The following is a 19903-nucleotide window of genomic DNA, read 5'->3' as shown; positions in this document are numbered from 1 at the left end:
TGCGCATAATTAATGAGGTACAATATGTGGCGTCATAAGGTGTCCCATCATACCATATATGAAGGGTGTAGCACTTGTGGTTACTGAGTTATGGACAAATATGTATATTTGAGGTCAAAGGTCACTGAAGTCACGTGACATTTTGTCAAAATATCTGAGATATCTGCGTGAACGGATGGACTCAGGGACGGACATGACCCAATCTGTAAGCCCCCTGGACTTCATCCGTGGGGACTAAAAACTGTGTCACTGCATCCTTTTTGCAATATGAATACGATGAGAAACTAAATTTTTATTTTTCTTGGCCTTATACATGGGAGTCTATGGAGAAGTGACTTATACATGGGAGTCTATGGAGAAGTGACTTATACATGGGAGTCTATGGAGGTGTAAACTAAAAAGTCCTCTAACACGGCCAAATTTGATCGCATTGTGAAGCAAATCGACGTGCATCTGTATGGGGTAGGATACTATCCTTGTGCAAAGTTTGAAAGAAATTGACTAAGGCATGTCTGAGATATCTGCGTGAACGGACGGACGCAGAAATGCAGAAAGTGTAGGGAGACCACAAAACAAAAGTTCTGAAAAAATAGCGAAATGATACAGCTTATGGAGCTTTAAACAAGCTATTTTAGTGATTTCAAGTCTGGCATTACTTATTTGGCACAGGAAATCATTTTGGAGATGTGTTTATACTGGCATTTACTTAATTTATTAATTTATTTAATTTATTTAATTTGCATAATTCCATTATGGTGGCCAATATTCCTACAAAAGACATTTTTCATCATATACCATGTATTAAACAAGCTATAAGTGATTTTAAAGTTAAAAGTATATTTCTTTGGCATAGACATACAATTTTGAAGACACACTGATTTGCATAGGCACTTAGTCAATTTGCATAACTCAAATATGGCGGCCAACATTCCAGTGAAAAACAATACCACGTATTGAGCAAGCTATTTTAAAGTAAAAAGTATATTTCTTTGGCATGGACAAAGGTACAATGTTTGGAGGTACAATGTTTTACATGAGTACTCTTAATTTGCATAAATGACAGCCATAATTCCCACGAAGGACATTTTCGGTCATACACCACGTTTTAAACAAGCTATTTCAGTGATTCTAAAGTTCGAATATATTGCTTAGGTAAAAAGAAACACTTTTAGCTGTTTATTGTTTTAAAAAGGCGCTATGACAACTTGCATAAATTAAAAATGGCCGCAAAATTAACATCCTATTGCTTAATAGTGTAGCTTCTAAGGTCTTCTTAGGTAAAAAGAAACACTTTTAGCTGTTTATTGTTTTAAAAAGCGCTATGACAACTTGCATAATTTAAAAATGGCCGCAAAATTAACATCCTATTGCTTAATAGTGTAGCTTCTAAAATAAATAAGGTTCTCATATAGTTTTTAGCACTAGGAACCTATTAAGAAGAAAGTGTTAAGTCATTGGACATTTCTTTTATATATGACGACTATTAATGATTGTTAGTTGTTTGAATAATGTATGTATTCTCTTTCTGAATATAACATTAGATTCAACTGTGTATGACATTATTTGTAATTTGTATGAGTGTTTAACACAGTACAGTGTTAAAACATGTAATCTGTAAATGCTTACTGTTTAAAAAAGACATGTACATAGTCTTCAGTTTTTGATTTAGACTGACCCCCTTCTTATGGATGAGTAAATCTGGATATGTATCTTGGAAAATTACATATTGATATATTATGAGACTCAACAAGCGGTTTGATAGTATTTGTGTTTGCTCATACATGTATTATTCTAAGTTAGGACATTCAGTGGGATTGTGAGTTTTGGTGATTTCTGAGTGTCTTCTCTGTGTTTCTAGTTATTTTGTTTGCTCTAATCAGTTCTTTTTGAAATACAATTTTTTTTTTCCAAATTCACACCACTTTTCAGCCAGGGCTTGTTTCATTCTCTTAGTTCTAACATATGGACTTCATTGTTGTGAAAAATAGACTCTCTTCCTTGGTTTTGTTTGCTACATTTTGTTCCACTTGCCTTCTTGCTTTATGTACTTTTCCCCAATGATAAGTTCTATTTCCTGTTTTTTGTATTGTCGGTCTTGGCGATTTTTCACATCAGTATGTTACTTCTGCTTAAAATCATTTTTGTTGTTGCATATTCTAATGATCCTAAATGTTTCAATTTTGTTGCATATTCTAATGATCCTAAATGTTTCAATTTTAATGAGGCCCTTGAATCTTGCCCTAGAGTGACACGACTTTCTGTGTATTAACTGGAATGTATGTGTTCTGGGGGCGATATTTTTTTTTTGTATCGATAACCTTTATAATTGACAATTAGGCCTTGATATATTAGTTTTTGATACAAGTTTCAAACAAAAATTCAAAAGTTGGATGTATTTGTTGATGTTCAATTTGAATTCATTGAGCTTGTTTTGCATTCTCCGTCTCAGAATCTCAGCCAAAAGATATTTGTTACGCATATTGCCGTATTATTCTTATTTCTGTATCATGAAATGTAATGTCAATTCTTTGCGGTGAAGCTGGAGATCCCACACTGCACCATCCTAAATATTCTTTTTCAGAAGTCATTGTTTAATTCAAATCTGTTTTTTCTAATTTACTTCTAGCATGGATGGCATTTATTTTGTTTGTGGTTTTCCAATCGTATAATCATTTGGTAACATTTACTGATTTAATGCTCTGTTGACGGAGTCAAATGCTACATAATGTGATGTGCTAGAATGTATGTACTCTACATCTAAATGTTACCAAAATTGTATTGTTTGGAACTTTGATTTTCTAAATTTTCTTGTATAAATGCATTGTGTATGTCGTGTATTTTTGTTGTTTTTCGAGCATCGTATGAACTTTGTGCCTGGTAATAAACTTTTGTGTATTTTTGTCAGGAGGTATAAAACTGGTGTTTGTATTTACCATGACTATGATATATGTGGTAATCAATGTGTTTTTATTATACATTTTATTGTAGTTTGTTTATTTCTTGTGTTGTTCGTTTTGTGCCATCTGCTGTTAACTTTGTGTGGCATCACTGCTCTCCCAGTTGTTGCTGACATTTCTTTATGTTACCATCAGAGTCTAGAGGTGCTTTTCCCCTATACTTATCAAATTTTTAATTGCTATTTTCTGATTTTTAGATAGAATTTTCAATGCCTTGCGTTCTGTAAGCATCATTGTCATTTTTCTGGCTTTTAAAGAGGATGTTCACAAGGTCAGTTACTTAGCTTTCAAATGGTTTTCTAAACTTTGTGTTTTCTGTTGTTCTGTGAGGTCCATTTTGATTTCAAAGTGAATGGGATTTTCATGGTTTGTTTAAGTCTCATAATATATCAAAGTGTCATTTTTCCAGATGTACATGTTTGTATCGTGTAACATTTGGATTCTGTTGGGCGGGCTAATTGGGTGTTTGAATTAATTTTAAGCCTTTGCTTAGCATGCAGTTTTCAATTTTTGCAAGTTTGTGTGTTGAATTTATTGTAGTGTGGCCTGTTATTTTTGGTCATATCGTGTTTCGTTTCTGCATAGTTACAGCTTTGGTATGTTTATTGTATTTTTGCTAATATATCTGATGACTTCTTACAGTAAACATTGCAGATTAGATATTTTGACACTGTACAGTTTCAAACACCCATACAAATTACAAATAATGCCGTGCACAGATGAATTCTATGTTACATGCAGAAAGAGAATATATTATTCAGACGACTAACACTCATTAATGGTTTTCATATGAAGAAAAAACACAAAATAATAAAAATCGCAAAACTTTCTTACATCTCCATAATAATAGTGCATCAACAAATACTTATTTTAATCCATTTGTAAGTCATATATGTAAGTCTGCTAAATTCGCCTGAACGTTCTTTTCAAAATACAATATATCTAGGGAGTATTTTAACACATTCAGGTGTCACAGATACCTATTGAAACAAACTTGTATTCTTAAATGGATCGTTTTTATAATTACAATTAAAGCACATTTTTCATATATTTAATAATAAATGTCGAAGGACTTGAAGTTTCTTCTTGATAGATCCCTTGTGCTAAAAACTATATGAGAACCTTATTTATATTAAAAGCTATTAAAAAATGGGCATTAATTTGACAGCCATATTTATTTTATGCAAATTACAAAGGCACCTCTTGAAAACATTGAACCGCCAAAAGTGTTTCTCCATCCAAACAAATTATAATTTAACATTAAAATCAGTAAAATAGCATGTTTAATAGTTGGTATATGACTGAAAATGTCTTTGTAGGTATGTTGGTTGCCATATTGGATTTATGCAAATTAACAAAATGCCTATGCAAATCTTTGCATCTCCAAAATCGTTTGTCCATGCAAAAGAATTATACTTTCTATCTTCAAAATCACTGAAATAGCATGTTTAATACATGATATGTGACGGAAAATGTCTTGTAGGAATATTGGCTGTCATGGCAAATTCTTTCTCCTATTAAGTTGTAGTCATTTCTATGGTTTGTCTATGGAGCCTGATAGAAAGAGAATTAAGGAAGTGCCTATATATAACATTTTATCTTGAAAATGATTCCCCATGCCAAATAAGTAATGTCACACTTTGAAATCACTGAAATAGCTTGTTTACCATGTGTTATATTGCCAATTATTTTATTTTGTCTGACGGCTGGCAGCCATATTTGAATTATGCAAATTAGGCATATTATCCCAATGTAGATTCAAGTAAACTTTTAATATGTAGCTCTGGGTACCTCACCAAAGTGTATTCTGAAGAAAAAAAATTATGTTGCAATTTGTGGTTGGTTGGGTGCCAAAATCTCATAGATTCTCTGGACTATTAGTAATGACATGTATCACTTAATTACCAACTTCAAAGTTTGGCAAATTTTATACAGCAATGACTGTCCTGTCCTGAGATTTACTGTGAATTGTGCATTAGCACAGTATGTGAAAATGTCAGGAGCTGACCGAGTTACTCCTTCTAATTGTTGGTGTGCTTTCTACCTATTACTCCACTTTCCTGAATACAGATCTAACAAGCTCTTTGCTTGTCCTGTTTGTTAAAGTTACTAGTTTGGCAATTTATACCCAGTCAAATAAAGCACAAACGGCAAACAAAGGGGAAAACAGTACCAGTAGTCTAGGATTGCAACAGCCTTTTGTACTGTTTCTTGTACTGTTACTAATTATCATGGTATATGAAATGCACTATAGACTATTTTATGCTGATTAAAATCTCACACAAAACCTTTATTATTCTGCTCACTGGTTAGTATCTAACCACTGGCGAGTCAATCTTTAAAGGACTATAATCTGTATAGTAGTCCAAAGTTGGTTTCTTTTTTGCAGTCTTCATCACTGTCGATGTTGTTGTGGGAAAACATTCTGTAAAACACATTCTCATGCAAGATCTCGAGAAGTCCTAAGTAACATTGAACAAGATCCATTGAATGAATCTCTGTCTCTTTGTTCAAGCAGATGAAGTGATGCACTGACCACATGGTTTCTATATCACCATGTGTCTTATTTTCTTCTGAAGGCATTGTGAGATGAAATCTTCATCACTTCGGCTTTTTAATCCCTCCATGTAACTTCAACTTCATCAGTTCTGTATCTACAAAAATGAGAGTAAAAGACTGTCTTATCATATATTTTACCACTAAATATTGACCTTCTGTGAGTATCAAATAAGCAACTCAAGTCAGGTTTTGGTGTGGTGTGACATAGCATGCGTGTCTAAGTGAGTACTACCAGTATATCAAGCCATGTACCCAAATTGTATATGTATTGAGTGAATATGCCTTGGAAAGAAGATCTTGCTATTACATTAATATTAGCATTTGTGTTTTGCATGTTTATACCGGTAGAAATCACTTCTCTGTAGTTTTAGCTCCCAAAAAGTAGAAGACAGAATCAAAACTTGAGTAACTATCATCAAATGAAATTCACTGCTTGGGACCAAATAGCATTGATGAACAAGTCATTGACAATGACACAGTCCCCACTTGTTAATGGGTACTTTAACTCTTTTCCTGCCAAGTCCATATTTCACCACCAGATCAAGATGGTTAAAATTAATGAAACACAACATATTACATATGGTGTATTTTAACATAATACTGTACATTTGAAGGCTATTGAAAACACAAATACTGTTAACTTGATTTTTTTGGACTAAAGATGCTATAACAGACCAAGCCAAGTGGGTGAAAATATGTTGTTGTGTTTTGGCTCAAACCGCTTTTTACTGACTTGGCTGATGGGGAATAGATACTGTCTGGCAGGAAAAGGGTAAATTACAAGTCCTCTGAGAGGACTACTGTCAGCTGCCATACTAATTACAAAAGGTCATAAAAATGAATCAATTAGTAGTTAATCGACAGGATGCTGCCAAACATTTTTGTATCCTATCCTAACACTGACAGATTATCACCGGTACCATATTTCATAAAGTTTGATGCAGTACTTTGGACATTCACCCTAATAACAAAAATCCATTATGTAAATGCAAACTACCAATTAATTTATATATATATATATATATGATACCACTAAGTGTCATTGATTTGTATTTACAACACAATGAGATCAAAATCTGTACCAAGTTTCATCAAATTTTACGGAGTATTTGTGGATATATCACTCTAATTAGGAAAGTTCATTATATATGCAATTACAAATTGATTAACTTGACACTGATAAATGTCTTTTTCACTGTTCAAGCAATTTAAGCTCAACATCTATACCAAGTTTCATGAAATTTGTTGAACTATTTCTTGACATATCAGCCTAATTACAAAAATTCATTAAATATGCAAATAAGCAATTAATTGATAAGAAACTGCTACATATCTTTGCACGCCATTTGACTACTGGAAGGAAAAAGTCTGTACCATGTTTCATTAAATTTGATGCAGCATTATTAGACATATGACAATAATCATGAAAGTTCATTAAATATGTAAATTAGCAATTAATTGACATGATACTCCTTAATGTGTTCACATAGTATTATAATGCTGACAGATCAACATCTGCACCACGTTTCATAAAATTTGAAACAGTATTTCTGGAGATAGCCCACTAATTAGGAAAAGGAACGAAATATGCAAATTAGCAATGAATTAACCCTTAGCAGTCCAGAGCGCTATATTGAGCAGGGGCCGCAGAAGGTTAACAATGGAATGATACAGAAAGAAAAGTACAAGGAAAAAATTTAGTTTTGCCTGCCATTCCAGTAAACAAATGTCAATGTCACATCATTTTAGCATCTTTAATGATTTTTCTATGTCTTAAAGGAAATTTTAACCACTAAATAATTTACTACACTATGCTCATGCTTACACACCCTGCCTAACAAATAGTATCTCCATTGCAGCTTTTCAATAGGCTCAAACAAAGGCCAAACGACCTTGAAAGTGTCAATGGGCAATCAGCAACATCAACCGTCGTTCGAAATATGCACGTTAAGGCTCTTCTAAATCGTTAGATGGCCAGTCAGCAACAACTTCGTATTAGTGATCGTTGAACTCTTAGTATCGTCTATTTTTGAGTTCTTATCTGTTGGCTTTTTGAAATAAACTAGGGAGGGGTCTTATACACGGATGTATAGCATTTTCTAAAATCCTCCAAAAGTGGGGGAGGGTCTTATACTCGACGGGGGTCTTATAGTCGGAGGAATATGGTACCAAAAATCAGACCTCTAGCTCTATTGGCTCGCTCAAAATTAGATATGTGCATAATTAATGAGGTACAATATGTGGCGTCATAAGGTGTCCTATCATACCAAATATAAAGGGTGTAGCACTTGTGGTTACTGAGTTATGGACAAATATGTATATTTGAGGTCAAAGGTCATTGAGGTCACGTGACATTTTGTCAAAAAAATTGTATTGCTAAGTTATCCCTACATACCAAAAATCAGACCTCTGGCTCTATTGGCTCGCTCAAAATTAGATATGCACATAATTAACGAGGAACAATATGTGGCGTCATAAGGTATCCCATCATACCAAATATGAAGGGTGTAGCACTTGTGGTTACTGAGTTATGGACAAATATGTATATTTGAGGTCAAAGGTCACCAAGGTCACGTGACATTTTGTCAAAAAAATTGTATTGCTAAGTTGTCCATATATACCAAAAATCAGACCTCTAGCTCTATTGGCTGGCTAAAAATTAGATATGTGCATAATTAATGAGGTACAATATGTGGCGTCATAGCGTGTCCCATCATACCATATATGAAAGGTTTAGCACTTGTGGTTACTGAGTTATGGACAAATATGTATATTCGAGGTCAAAGGTTTCCAAGGTCACGTGACATTTTGTCAAAGTGTCTGAGATATCTGCGTGAACGGATGGACTCACGGATGGACTTACGGACGGACATGACCTAATCTATAAGCCCCCTGGACTTTATCTGTTGGGACTAAAAACTGTGTCACTGCATCCTTTTTGCAATATGAATAAGATGAGAAACTAAATGTTTATTTTTCTTGGCCTTATACATGGGAGTCTATGGACTGCCTTATACATGGGAGTCTATAGACTGCCTTATACATGGGAGTCTATGGACTGCCTTATACATGGGAGTCTATGGAGGTGAAAACTAAAAAGTCCTCTAACACGGCCAAATTTGATCGCATTGTGAAACAAATCGACGTGCATCTGTATGAGGTATAGGGTACTATCCTTGTACCAAGTTTGAACGAAATCGCTCCAGGCGTCTCTGAGATATCTGCGTGAACGCACGGACGCACGCATGCACGGACGCACGCACGGACATGACCAAACCTATAAGTCCCCCCGGATGGTGTCCGTGGGGACTAAAAAGCCTTGTGAGTGAATCTATCATTAGTTTCTTATCATGGATGACATTTAATCAATGTTAGACCCTGACGTCTTTGAAGCATAGACCCTAAAAACGGATGTTTTAGGGTCAATGCTTGAAGACACCATTCCCACCAGCATGATTGAATCAGAGCGACTAGATTGATCTAACTTTCGAGTTAGATCAGCCACCAGCAGCTGAGAAAAAAGAAGTCAACATAATCATCAGAGTCAAGCGAGCTACACAACGGCTTCACACATTATACTCCACAGAGAGGACATTCTTACGCAATTCACAAAAAGCATTCAAAAGCTTCGTTAAAGGCATTGCTCGTGATCCCAGGGATGGGCATGGCTGGTTGTGTGGCAAATGCAAAATATTAGTCATGCTGAATCAAGGTGTAATCAAGTAATAGCTTATTTATAGATTGGGAAAATCCCTAATCCTGATAGTAATGATGGAATATAAACTTTGTGAAAAGTTGAGAAAATTTGCCACTTCTTTGATTTGTATGTTTTACATTCCATGTTGTACAGTACTGCCTGTACTATACATGAACAGTTCATACATTGGGCAAGTATTCTGTGCTGTTCTTTCATAGTTAGGTCCCCGCAGTCTGAGATAAGTCTTTCTATAGTGTCAACCATTCTCTTTGATTACTGTAATCTACTCCAATAAATTCCCACTTAACTCATTTGTATGATTACAGGGAAGCCTAAGCCTATCTCTTACAATCTTAGATTTGAGATATTTGACAACAACATGTATGCAATTTTCATATTTTTCATAGGCCTAAATATCACACAGAAGAAAGTCATACTCAATGTTTTGTCCAATTGAAAGTCAAATTTTCACCCAAACAAGTAGAGGTGGCCATCTGTAAGCCAAACGTATCGAAAGCCAAGAGTATCGAATGTGTTGAAACCTAAGTGGCTCCTATTCAGTACCACGTAGCCTACAGGTACACCTTAAAGCCCGGGGCGAAATGGACCGGGATCCGGATTAATGCCAAGTTTGGGTGGGCGTTTTGGGGCATGGCTCTGCATAATGAGTCTGTTGGTAACGGTTGCTATCGTTCGCATTATCTGCGTAATCTGTTTGCTCTCAAATCACGCTCTGACTATAAGCTTAGGTACAGCCTTCGCAATACGCGAAAGAAAAAAGAAAGAAGGAAAAAAATTTCATAAAAACAGAAGCGTGCTGAGTTGATCTACTGAAGTTTTTGCTGAGTTGATTTACTGAAGTTTCGGGGTCACATATCCACATACGAAAATGGCGCCGTACGTAGTGGATATAATCATCAAGAAAGTAATAAACATAAAACATTAAAAATAATCCGAAGCAGGCTATTTCGTATGTTGAAACCATGAATTACCGATCTGAACATTTACACATGAAACATGGTCAGGAAAATGGTAGGAAATAGGTGAACGACGCGACGTCATGGCCGATCGCTAAAATAAAAAAATAAGTTCACTACATCACGGAAGGATCGAGATTTCCATGAATCTCGCGTACCACGATATCTGTAAGCGACCAAGGTCGGCTGCTCGTTGCTTTGATGGTGACCCCGGACATCTCATCACGAGTTATGTTTATTTTCGGAGCAATGGGATGAACCATGGACTGGGTTCATAGATATCTCCGTTATTGAAGAAATTAAAGTCCAACCTTTGTCGAAATCTTACAATGTAGTGCCAACTCAATGAACCGATCTCGGACACACGTATCAATAGGCCTAAGCCTTTCAGAGAAGATCGGGTGACGACGCGTCGACACTCACTTGTTCACTTGCTCACCTTGAACTGACATTGACAAATACTGTTTTGATGTCTTTACAAGCTTTGTTTAATTCTCATAACAGAAGTCCAAACGTTACTGGGGCAACCGGTATGTCAAAACCTTACCAACCCTCCGAACACGACATGTCATTGCCATGTGTGAGAACACCTGTACATACGGCCGTTTTCAGCCCGGGTTTTCAGGGCTAGCATTTATATCAAAAGCGACTGTAGCGTACCGGTACTTTCGGCCGTAGATTTGGGGGGCTGTTTAAAAAAGTGGCTCTCTTTGACTGACTGACTGTAATTAAATTGATCATGGAGGCTACCGCCATGCTTTAGTATTTAGTTGTTTTCGATGTCATTGTAAACTATGGACTCTGCCTGCAGTTCTGTAAAATACGGTGTACGCACTTTTCGCAAGGATACATCGTACCGGTACTGACTCATCTCTTCCTAAGTCACGACCGAAAATGGCTCACTTTCGCGATGTCATTGCATCATAAACGCTTGTTAGTAAAATAGTTTATGACAACCACGAAGTTTTCATTCTGTGTGCACGCCAATATACATGTAACTCTAAGCGTACACATGGTTTGTTTCCATCGTAATTATTCTCGTAGGCACAGCAAATGTTTGACCAGTTTACACCTCTGCGCGTCATATGATTGACAATTGTTTGAAACGCGGAACGACTGTTCCCTGGGGGCAATTTCCTTTGTTACGAAAGCGATTTTTCCCCTATATCGTCGTAATTTTAAAAGGCTTTGTGAAACTTTGCGGATACCTGTATGGCCTACGTGTTTATGAAACAGTCTATGTTTATGGTATGCCAATAATGTTTGTTTGAGAATCTCTTCGGCTGATTTTCACGGAGCGGTCTATCTTGCTGTTGCCAGTTGTCACTCAAGCGCCATTATGAATTTTCGATGAGTTTCGGGGTCACATATCCACATACGAAAATGGCGCCGTACGTAGTGGAAATAATCATCAAGAAAGTAATAAACATAAACATTAAAAATAATCCGAAGCTGGCTATTTCGTATGTTGAAATCACGAATTACCGATCTGAACATTTACTGAGAAACACGGTCAGGAAAATGGTAGGAAATAGGTGAACGACGCGACGTCATGGCCGATCGCTAAAATAAAAAAATAAGTTCACTACATCACGGAAGGATCGAGATTTCCATGAATCTCGCGTACCACGATATCTGTAAGCGACCGAGGTCGGCTGCTCGGTTGCTTTGATGGTGACCCCGGACATCTCATCACGAGTTATGTTTATTTTCGGAGCAATGGGATGAACCACGGACTGGGTTCATAGATATCTCCGTTATTGAAGAAATTAAAGTCCAACCTTTGTCGAAATCTTACAATGTAGTGCCAACTCAATGAACCGATCTCGGACACACGTATCAATAGGCCTAAGCCTTTCAGAGAAGATCGGGTGACGACGCGTCGACACTCACTTGTTCACTTGCTCACCTTGAACTGACATTGACAAATACTGTTTTGATGTCTTTACAAGCTTTGTTTAATTCTCATAACAGAAGTCCAAACGTTACTGGGGCAATCGGTATGTCAAAACCTTACCAACCCTCCGAACACGACATGTCATTGCCATGTGTGAGAACACCTGTACGTACGGCCGTTTTCAGCCCGGGTTTTCAGGGCTAGCATTTATATCAAAAGCGACTGTAGCGTACCGGTACTTTCGGCCGTAGATTTGGGGGGCTGTTTAAAAAGTGGCTCTCTTTGACTGACTGACTGTAATTAAATTGATCATGGAGGCTACCGCCATGCTTTAGTATTTAGTTGTTTTCGATGTCATTGTAAACTATGGACTCTGTCTGCAGTTCTGTAAAATACGGTGTACGCACTTTTCGCAAGGATACATCGTACCGGTACTGACTCATCTCTTCCTAAGTCACGACCGAAAATGGCTCACTTTCGCGATGTCATTGCATCATAAACGCTTGTTCGTAAAATAGTTTATGACAACCACGAAGTTTTTCATTCTGTGTGCACGCCAATATACATGTAACTCTAAGCGTACACATGGTTTGTTTCCATCGTAATTATTCTCGTAGGCACAGCAAATGTTTGACCAGTTTACACCTCTGCGCGTCATATGATTGACAATTGTTTGAAACGTGGAACGACTGTTCCCTGGGGGCAATTTCCTTTGTTACGAAAGTGATTTTTCCCCTATATCGTCGTAATTTTAAAAGGTTTTGTGAAACTTTGCGGATACCTGTATGGCCTACGTGTTTATGAAACAGTCTATGTTTATGGTATGCCAATAATGTTTGTTTGAGAATCTCTTCGGCTGATTTTCACGGAGCGGTCTATCTTGCTGTTGCCAGTTGTCACTCAAGTGCCATTATGAATTTTCGATGAGTTTCGGGTCACATATCCACATACGAAAATGGGCCGTACGTAGTGGAAATAATCATCAAGAAAGTAATAAACTAAACATTAAAAATAATCCAAAGCTGGCTATTTCGTATGTTGAAATCACGAATTACCGATCTGAACATTTACTGAGAAACACGGTCAGGAAAATGGTAGGAAATAGGTGAACGACGCGACGTCATGGCCGATCGCTAAAATAAAAAATACCATCAAGGACACTACGTGCTCACATTCGGTTTGAATTGGTCCATTCGAGAAATATTTAAACCAGGAAAAACAAGAATGACAAAAGCAAATAAGGTCTCCAACTTAGGTTCTGGAGGTCATCTTTAGGAACATGCATATCAACTTCTATAGCAATGGGAGAAGCAGATCCTAAATACATAAGCAAATGTCAACAACAAAAAACAGAGAAGGCTTGATAAAAGAAAGGGTGGGAGTGGGCAAAAAATGCACAAGGGATCTGGTAAAAAAGTAATGCTACATCATTGATCTTCTAAACCCTACCCCCTCCTGCATATCAAATGTTCCACCCCTTGGTATTACATAAGACCAACTGACAGAAGTACATTTACAACCTTGGAGATTTTTAATTAATGCCATGAGTGTTATCATTCTAATGTAAACAGCACTTAAGTTAGTTACAGATAGTGAAATGCCTTCCACTGTGGGTGGTGATTACAACATCTGGAATTATCCTGGATCCAAATTTCTCATCAGTTTTTGTATGTCTTACATAGAAAAGTTGCAAAAATTGGTCCAAAATGAAAAAAATCACCTCAGCTTTGTTTTCTGGATCAAATTTTCCAACAAATTGGTATCAAATATGACAAAATTATGTTCACAGCCTTCAAAATTGTCTCACAACATATCCTGGGTTAGTATAGGTCATTTAAGGTCACAAACTGAGAAAAGTACCTAAAATATACAAATTTGGGGTTTCCCAACACTTTGAGCAGAAAATTTATCTAATAACATCTTTCGGGACTTTATACCAAATTACAAAGCTATCAAACAAGGGACTTTTATACCAAATTACAAAGCTATCAAACAAGTAATGTTGAGATAAAGTTTTCTTGACCAAAAATGACAATATTGTCTTAAAAATACAATTTTTATATTTCAGGACAATTTCCACATATCTAACTATTGTCATCTCTGTACGTCTGTGTACGAAATATGAAAGCTGTCTGTCCAGGGGTTTAAAAAGGAAACACTGTCTAAGATTTTTTGACCAAAATGACAAAATGTCACAAAAATAGTAATTTCCCAGTTTTGTCATAATTTCAACAAATTAGAAGAGTAACACCCTTGCAAAGAGACAACCCAAATTTAAGAGCGATTGGGCCGCGATTTCAGAGAAGAAGAATTTTTACTGAAAATGAGAAAAATCACAAAAAAATTCAGCAAAAATACAAAATTAAGGATATCTTCACAATATTCATAAAACTGTATAAGGTTAACCTAAGGTACTTGCACACAAATTTTCAAAGCAATCAAAAAAGCGGTTCTTGAGTTATTAATTCTTAACCATTTTCACATTTTGTAAGCTCATTTGCATAATTTTGGCAATGCAGACTTCATTTGAACAAAATCCCATCTATAGCCCAGGATGCATCCACACACCAAATACCAAGCTGAAACGTGCAGCGGTTTGCGTGTTTTTGATGTTGACGGACATACTGTACGTACATACATACATACATACATACATACATACATACATACATACACACATACATACAGACGCCATCGACTTCAGCCTATACGATAAACTCACATTGGTAAAACCAAATGTGAGCTAAAAATACCGTCAATGACGCTGTACCTTCTCTAATGTGTGGCCAGGTCAGGTAATTGGTTGTTGGCATGGAGTTGTTGGTAAATAGTTGATGATGTAGGAGCATGAGGTGGGATATGGACCAAAAGAACCCAAAAGATGATTAAATCATCAATCAATAAAATTCTAAGCTACAGTATAAACTGCCTAAAGATGTTCAATGTGGAAAAAAGGTAAATAATTCAGAAATAAGAATTAACAGTCCAAAATAGTAATGACCACTTCCCTACTGACCTGAGTGCATGTGAAATACACAACCTGGCATCTGTAAATTAAATGTATACCAAGTGATCATTTTAAGTCACTTTTAACTGTTCTTAATGGATTTTCCAAAGAGTCCTGTGGAAATGATGAAAAACGCTTATCTGGTCTTGTGTTTATATAACCTCATGGCTGATAATTGTCATAGTATTGAAAAAAAATTGAAAGTGAAGAAATTACTGTTTTTAATAGGTATATTTTCCTTGAAATACATGACCGTGTAAAGAATATATGCTAAAAGTGTTTAAGAGTAAATTTCTTTTCAAAAAATAATTTAATCTGTGACCAAAGGATTTTTATTCTTTGAGTTTACAAATTCAAACATTGCAATTTGTTCAATCATGTTGTGCAGTGCAAAATTTATAAAATGACAGAAAAAAAAAAAATTGGCAGAATTACAGTCTTTGTGATGTAAAATTATGGGTTGACATCACGATAACTGTTAATCTGTTTGAAGTACTAATATACTATAATTTAAAAAGAAAAGTTCATGCAGAAACGGTAACATATATTGTCAGCAATGTAATGTTAATTTTGACTCTACATCAAAATATGCCTTTGCTGGATACCAAATATATAGGGCGAAATATTAAAATCAGCCATGTTCAGCAAAATCCACACAACAGCATTGATCCTTTTCTAATTTGATTTGATTTGCTTATGTTATCCTTGTATGACAGTCAGTACAATATGGAACTTGAACACAACACAGTGAATAAGTATGCTGTAAGTGAAATGGTGTGGCTGCATCCACATGCAGCAATAGAAGTGCCTTTGTCTTTCTCACCCCTCATTTCCGACCTGTCCCATCCCTGAAAAAATAGTGTCAAGGACACTGAAGCTCCTCAAGTGTAAGGCCAGTTGAAGTAGTTGGTTGTTGGTAAGCAGTAATTGACTTGGAGGCATGGGGTTGGGATACGGGATACACAAGATTTGTGTTAGATACATTTAATTGTATATACGGCATGATTTGGCGCATTAATATAAAAATAAGTTGCATACGTTAACACCAATCTATCCTGATGGAGTATGTGGCGATTTATTATTGGGCGACTAGTAAAGTGAGTAAGCGCCATTTACTTCATTGGAATGCAGGAGAGCCACAGTAATTTCTCTGTCAGCACTCTAGTGAAAATTGCTTCATTGTGTTTTTCAACATTTAAATTTGTAGTATACAAGTGAATTGCATTTTCACATTGATCTGCTTGACCAGAAAATTCATCAGCCTTTTGCTGAAGTAGGTTTATATCTTCTTGTGTATATTGGCCAACTCTGAGATGATTAAGTAATTCTGCAAAATGTTTCTGTCTGCACAGGCGCAATAGAGAAATAAACATGCAAAAAAGATGAAAGGCTACAGTAGTATTTGTGAAATCGAGCTCAAAGGTCATCGAAGTCATGTGACATTTTGTCAAAAAAAATTGTATCCCATAGTTATCCCTATATACCAAAAATCAGACCTCTAGCTCTATTGGCTTGCCCAGAATTAGATATGTGCATAATTAATAAGGTACAGGATATGGCACCATACGGTCTCCCATCATACCAAATGTGAACGGTGTAGCACTTGTGGTATTGAGTTATGGCCATATATGTATATTTGGGTTCAAAGGTCAGCCAGGTCACATAATATTTTGTCAAAAAAAAAATTATATCTCATAGTTATCCCTATGTACCGAAAATCAGAATTCCAGCTCTATTGACTGGCCCAAAATTAGATAAATGCATAATTAATGAGGTACAGGATGCGTCATCATTAGGTGTCCCATCATACCAAATATGAAGGGTGTAGCCCTTGTGATTACTGAGTTATGAAGAAATATCTATATTTGAGGTCAAAGGTAATTGAGGTCAGGAAACATTTTGTCAAAAAAATTGTATCCCATAGTTATCCCTATATACCAAAAATCAGACCTCCAGCTCTATTGGCTTGCCCAAAATTAGATATGTAAATAATTAATGAGGTACAGGTTGTGGCGTCATAAGGTTTCCCATCATATAAAATATGAAGGGTGTAGCCCTTGTGGTTACTGAGTCATGGACATATATGTATATTTGGGGTCAAAGGTCATCAAGGTCACGTGATATTTTGTCAAAAAAAATTGTATCCCAGAGTTATCCCTATATACCAAAAATCAGAACTATAGCTCTATTATTAAGCCCAGAATTAGGTATGTGTATAATTAACACAGGAAGTGGCTGGTCATGTGACATTTCGTCGAAAAACTTTGCTCCCATAGTTTTCTCTATGTACCAAAAACACATTGAAGTTGACAGCCAGTTAGAGTGAAATCCGATCAAGCTGCAAAACTTAATTAGCCAAGGTATTGTGTATCAACAATTTTTACGACATTAACAGCTGGGCTTGATGTGGTCTTGTTTATGTCTTTAATCAGCTACACCTCTCAGTTACACATTACACCAGGGCCACTCCACTGTACGCCAGACAGAGAAACATAAACAAATCACTACACTTTGCAATGTCATGTATCTTACTTTTTTATTCGTGATGAACAAATGAGCTTGAATGTTCAGGAAGGTTTTGAAATTTTCGCTTGTCCAGTCTCAGTGAATCAACATATTAAACAATTTTGGGAATTCCTGACAATTGGACACAATGATAAGTTTTCTGTTGCTAACAACGGTCTAATCATTGCAATCTTAGTTCTTACAAATGAATCGAATCATGAAATACTGTGAGTTAACATTCTCATCACAGTATACCTCAAAAACAGAATGAAAGAGAAAGTACTAGAGCTCTTACAACTTTAAAAATACCTTAAAGCTAAAAATAGAAATAATAGTGAAAAATTTGTCTAAATGGTATAAATGAAATGAGCTACAAGTAATAGAACACATCATAATCATGTTTGCAAGCGTTTCAGTGAAAAGGATGTCTTGTAACAAACTGTCTTTTTTACGTTTTATTAGAATCGTTATGTTGAAAAGGTTCTTGCAGTGCACCATTGAGTCCAATCAGGAACTCCACGAATACATTTACAAATGTATTTTGAACATGTAAGTTTATATGATGCTGGTCTAGCCGGTCAATTCCCAAAGCTACCTGAACTTTCACGCTCACTTGTTCATCACAAACAAAAATGAAAGATACATGACATTGCAAAGTGTGGTGATTTATTTGTTTATGTTTCTCTGTCTGACATTCATGGAGTGGCCCTGGTGTGTTGTGTAACTGAGAGCATGTAGCTGATTAAAGATGTAAACAAGACCACATCAAGCCCTGCTGTGTTAATGTTGTAAAAATTGCAGATACACATCTACGGAAGCTAGTTGGCCAAATCTTGACAGAAGGAAGTCTTGACAGAAGGAAGTAAAAGTTGACGCCGCCATTTCTAGTTTTCAATTCTAATAGCTCCTCAGTATATAAAACTGAGGAGCTAAAAATAGTTTGGTCTTATATTTATAATGTTAATAATTTCTGTATTTGTTAAAATGTGCGCATCTCAAAAACTTTTGATCATAAACATTTTCATTGTTTTTTATAGCTGACCAGTCAGTTAACCAGTGGCTAGAGCAGTGGACTCACGATCATAGGATGGTGAGTTCGAGCCCCGGCATGGCCATGGGTTTGTGTCCATGAGCAGGCACTTTATTCCTCATTGCTCCTCCCCACCCAGGAGTAATGGGTACCTGGTAGGACAGTGGTTGTAATGTGTGTGTTTAGCTCTGCTGCGCTTATTGGCTGCACATGTGAGCTGTAGTTTGCTCCCCAGGGAGTTGAGTGGTATCATATTAGGTCCAGTGACCAGGGGTAATAATAATTGTAAAGCGCCTTGAGCACATGTACTTGTGGATATGTGCGCTATATAAGAACCCAATATTATTATTATTATTATTAACCTGTTTATTTTGAATATTTGCGCATTTTTCCTCAGTATTTGACATTTTCAGAATACCTTCTTATTCAATTTGTCATTTTCTAAAAGTTTAAATGCTCCTTTGTGTGTTCAAGCTTTCCACAAGCATCAAATGTGGTACTTCATATAGGAAGGTCTACCTCTAGAGGGCGGGCATCATGAGCTCCTCCACATAAACTTCTGATTGTACTGTAAACATTGAACATGGCCGACGTCCGATTTTCCTGTCTAAAACTTTCACTCATTTGCGTTCATATGACTCTGAAACTCCAGGAAACGATTGGGAAGAAAGAGTTATCTTGAAATATTGAGGTACTCGCCGATATTTTGCAAAATTAAATGAGAAAAAATGCAAGGAAAATGCCGACAGGCTTTACACATGACCGTTTTCAGACTCAGAGGCATATGATCATCTGCAGATTATGCAACAGGCCTATATAATGTGAGGCCATGAGGGGATGTCCACGCAACTCAGTACCAAACACAAGCGCACACAGAGTGAGCAAACACAAAGTGAGTACCCCTAACGTCAGCTCAGTAGTCTCTAATAGATCGTAGTCAATAACAAACCTTGGAGAAAGGCTTAAGGGACTGGGTCAGTTTCTTCGGCCTGGGGGGGGGGGGGCCGGTGGATTATTTTTTGCCGACGTCAAAAAGTGGCTGACCCCCCCTATTCCAAATTTTGAAAACAGGGTGACCCCCCCTATTCCGAATGTTGAAAACAGGGTGACCCCCCCATGCGCGTCAACTCTAATATGTAATAATATATATATATATATATATATATATATATATATATATATATATATATATATATATATATATATATATATATATATATATATATATATATTATATTTTACATACATTTATATTTTAAGTCATTCTGTGTTTT

At 36.3% G+C, this 19903-nt stretch overlaps 1 protein-coding gene across 4 annotated transcripts in view; it reads right to left on the bottom strand.

Moving 5' to 3' along the window:
• Positions 1-257: 257 nt before the first annotated feature.
• LOC139117580 (probable tRNA N6-adenosine threonylcarbamoyltransferase) overlaps positions 258-19903 on the bottom strand; it is a 123771-nt gene continuing 104125 nt past the window's right edge. For all 4 annotated transcript variants that reach the window (XM_070680822.1, XM_070680820.1, XM_070680819.1 and 1 more), the window contains one exon: positions 258-5611. In XM_070680822.1, the coding sequence (XP_070536923.1) occupies positions 5572-5611 (40 nt within the window). In that variant the 3' untranslated portion in view covers positions 258-5571. The remainder of the gene's footprint in view (positions 5612-19903) is intronic.

The sequence above is a fragment of the Ptychodera flava genome, chromosome 18 (assembly GCF_041260155.1).
Source record: "Ptychodera flava strain L36383 chromosome 18, AS_Pfla_20210202, whole genome shotgun sequence".
Lineage (NCBI taxonomy): Eukaryota > Metazoa > Hemichordata > Enteropneusta > Ptychoderidae > Ptychodera > Ptychodera flava.
Note: the sequence above shows the minus strand (reverse complement) of the source record. Positions and strands in the feature narration are given on the sequence as shown.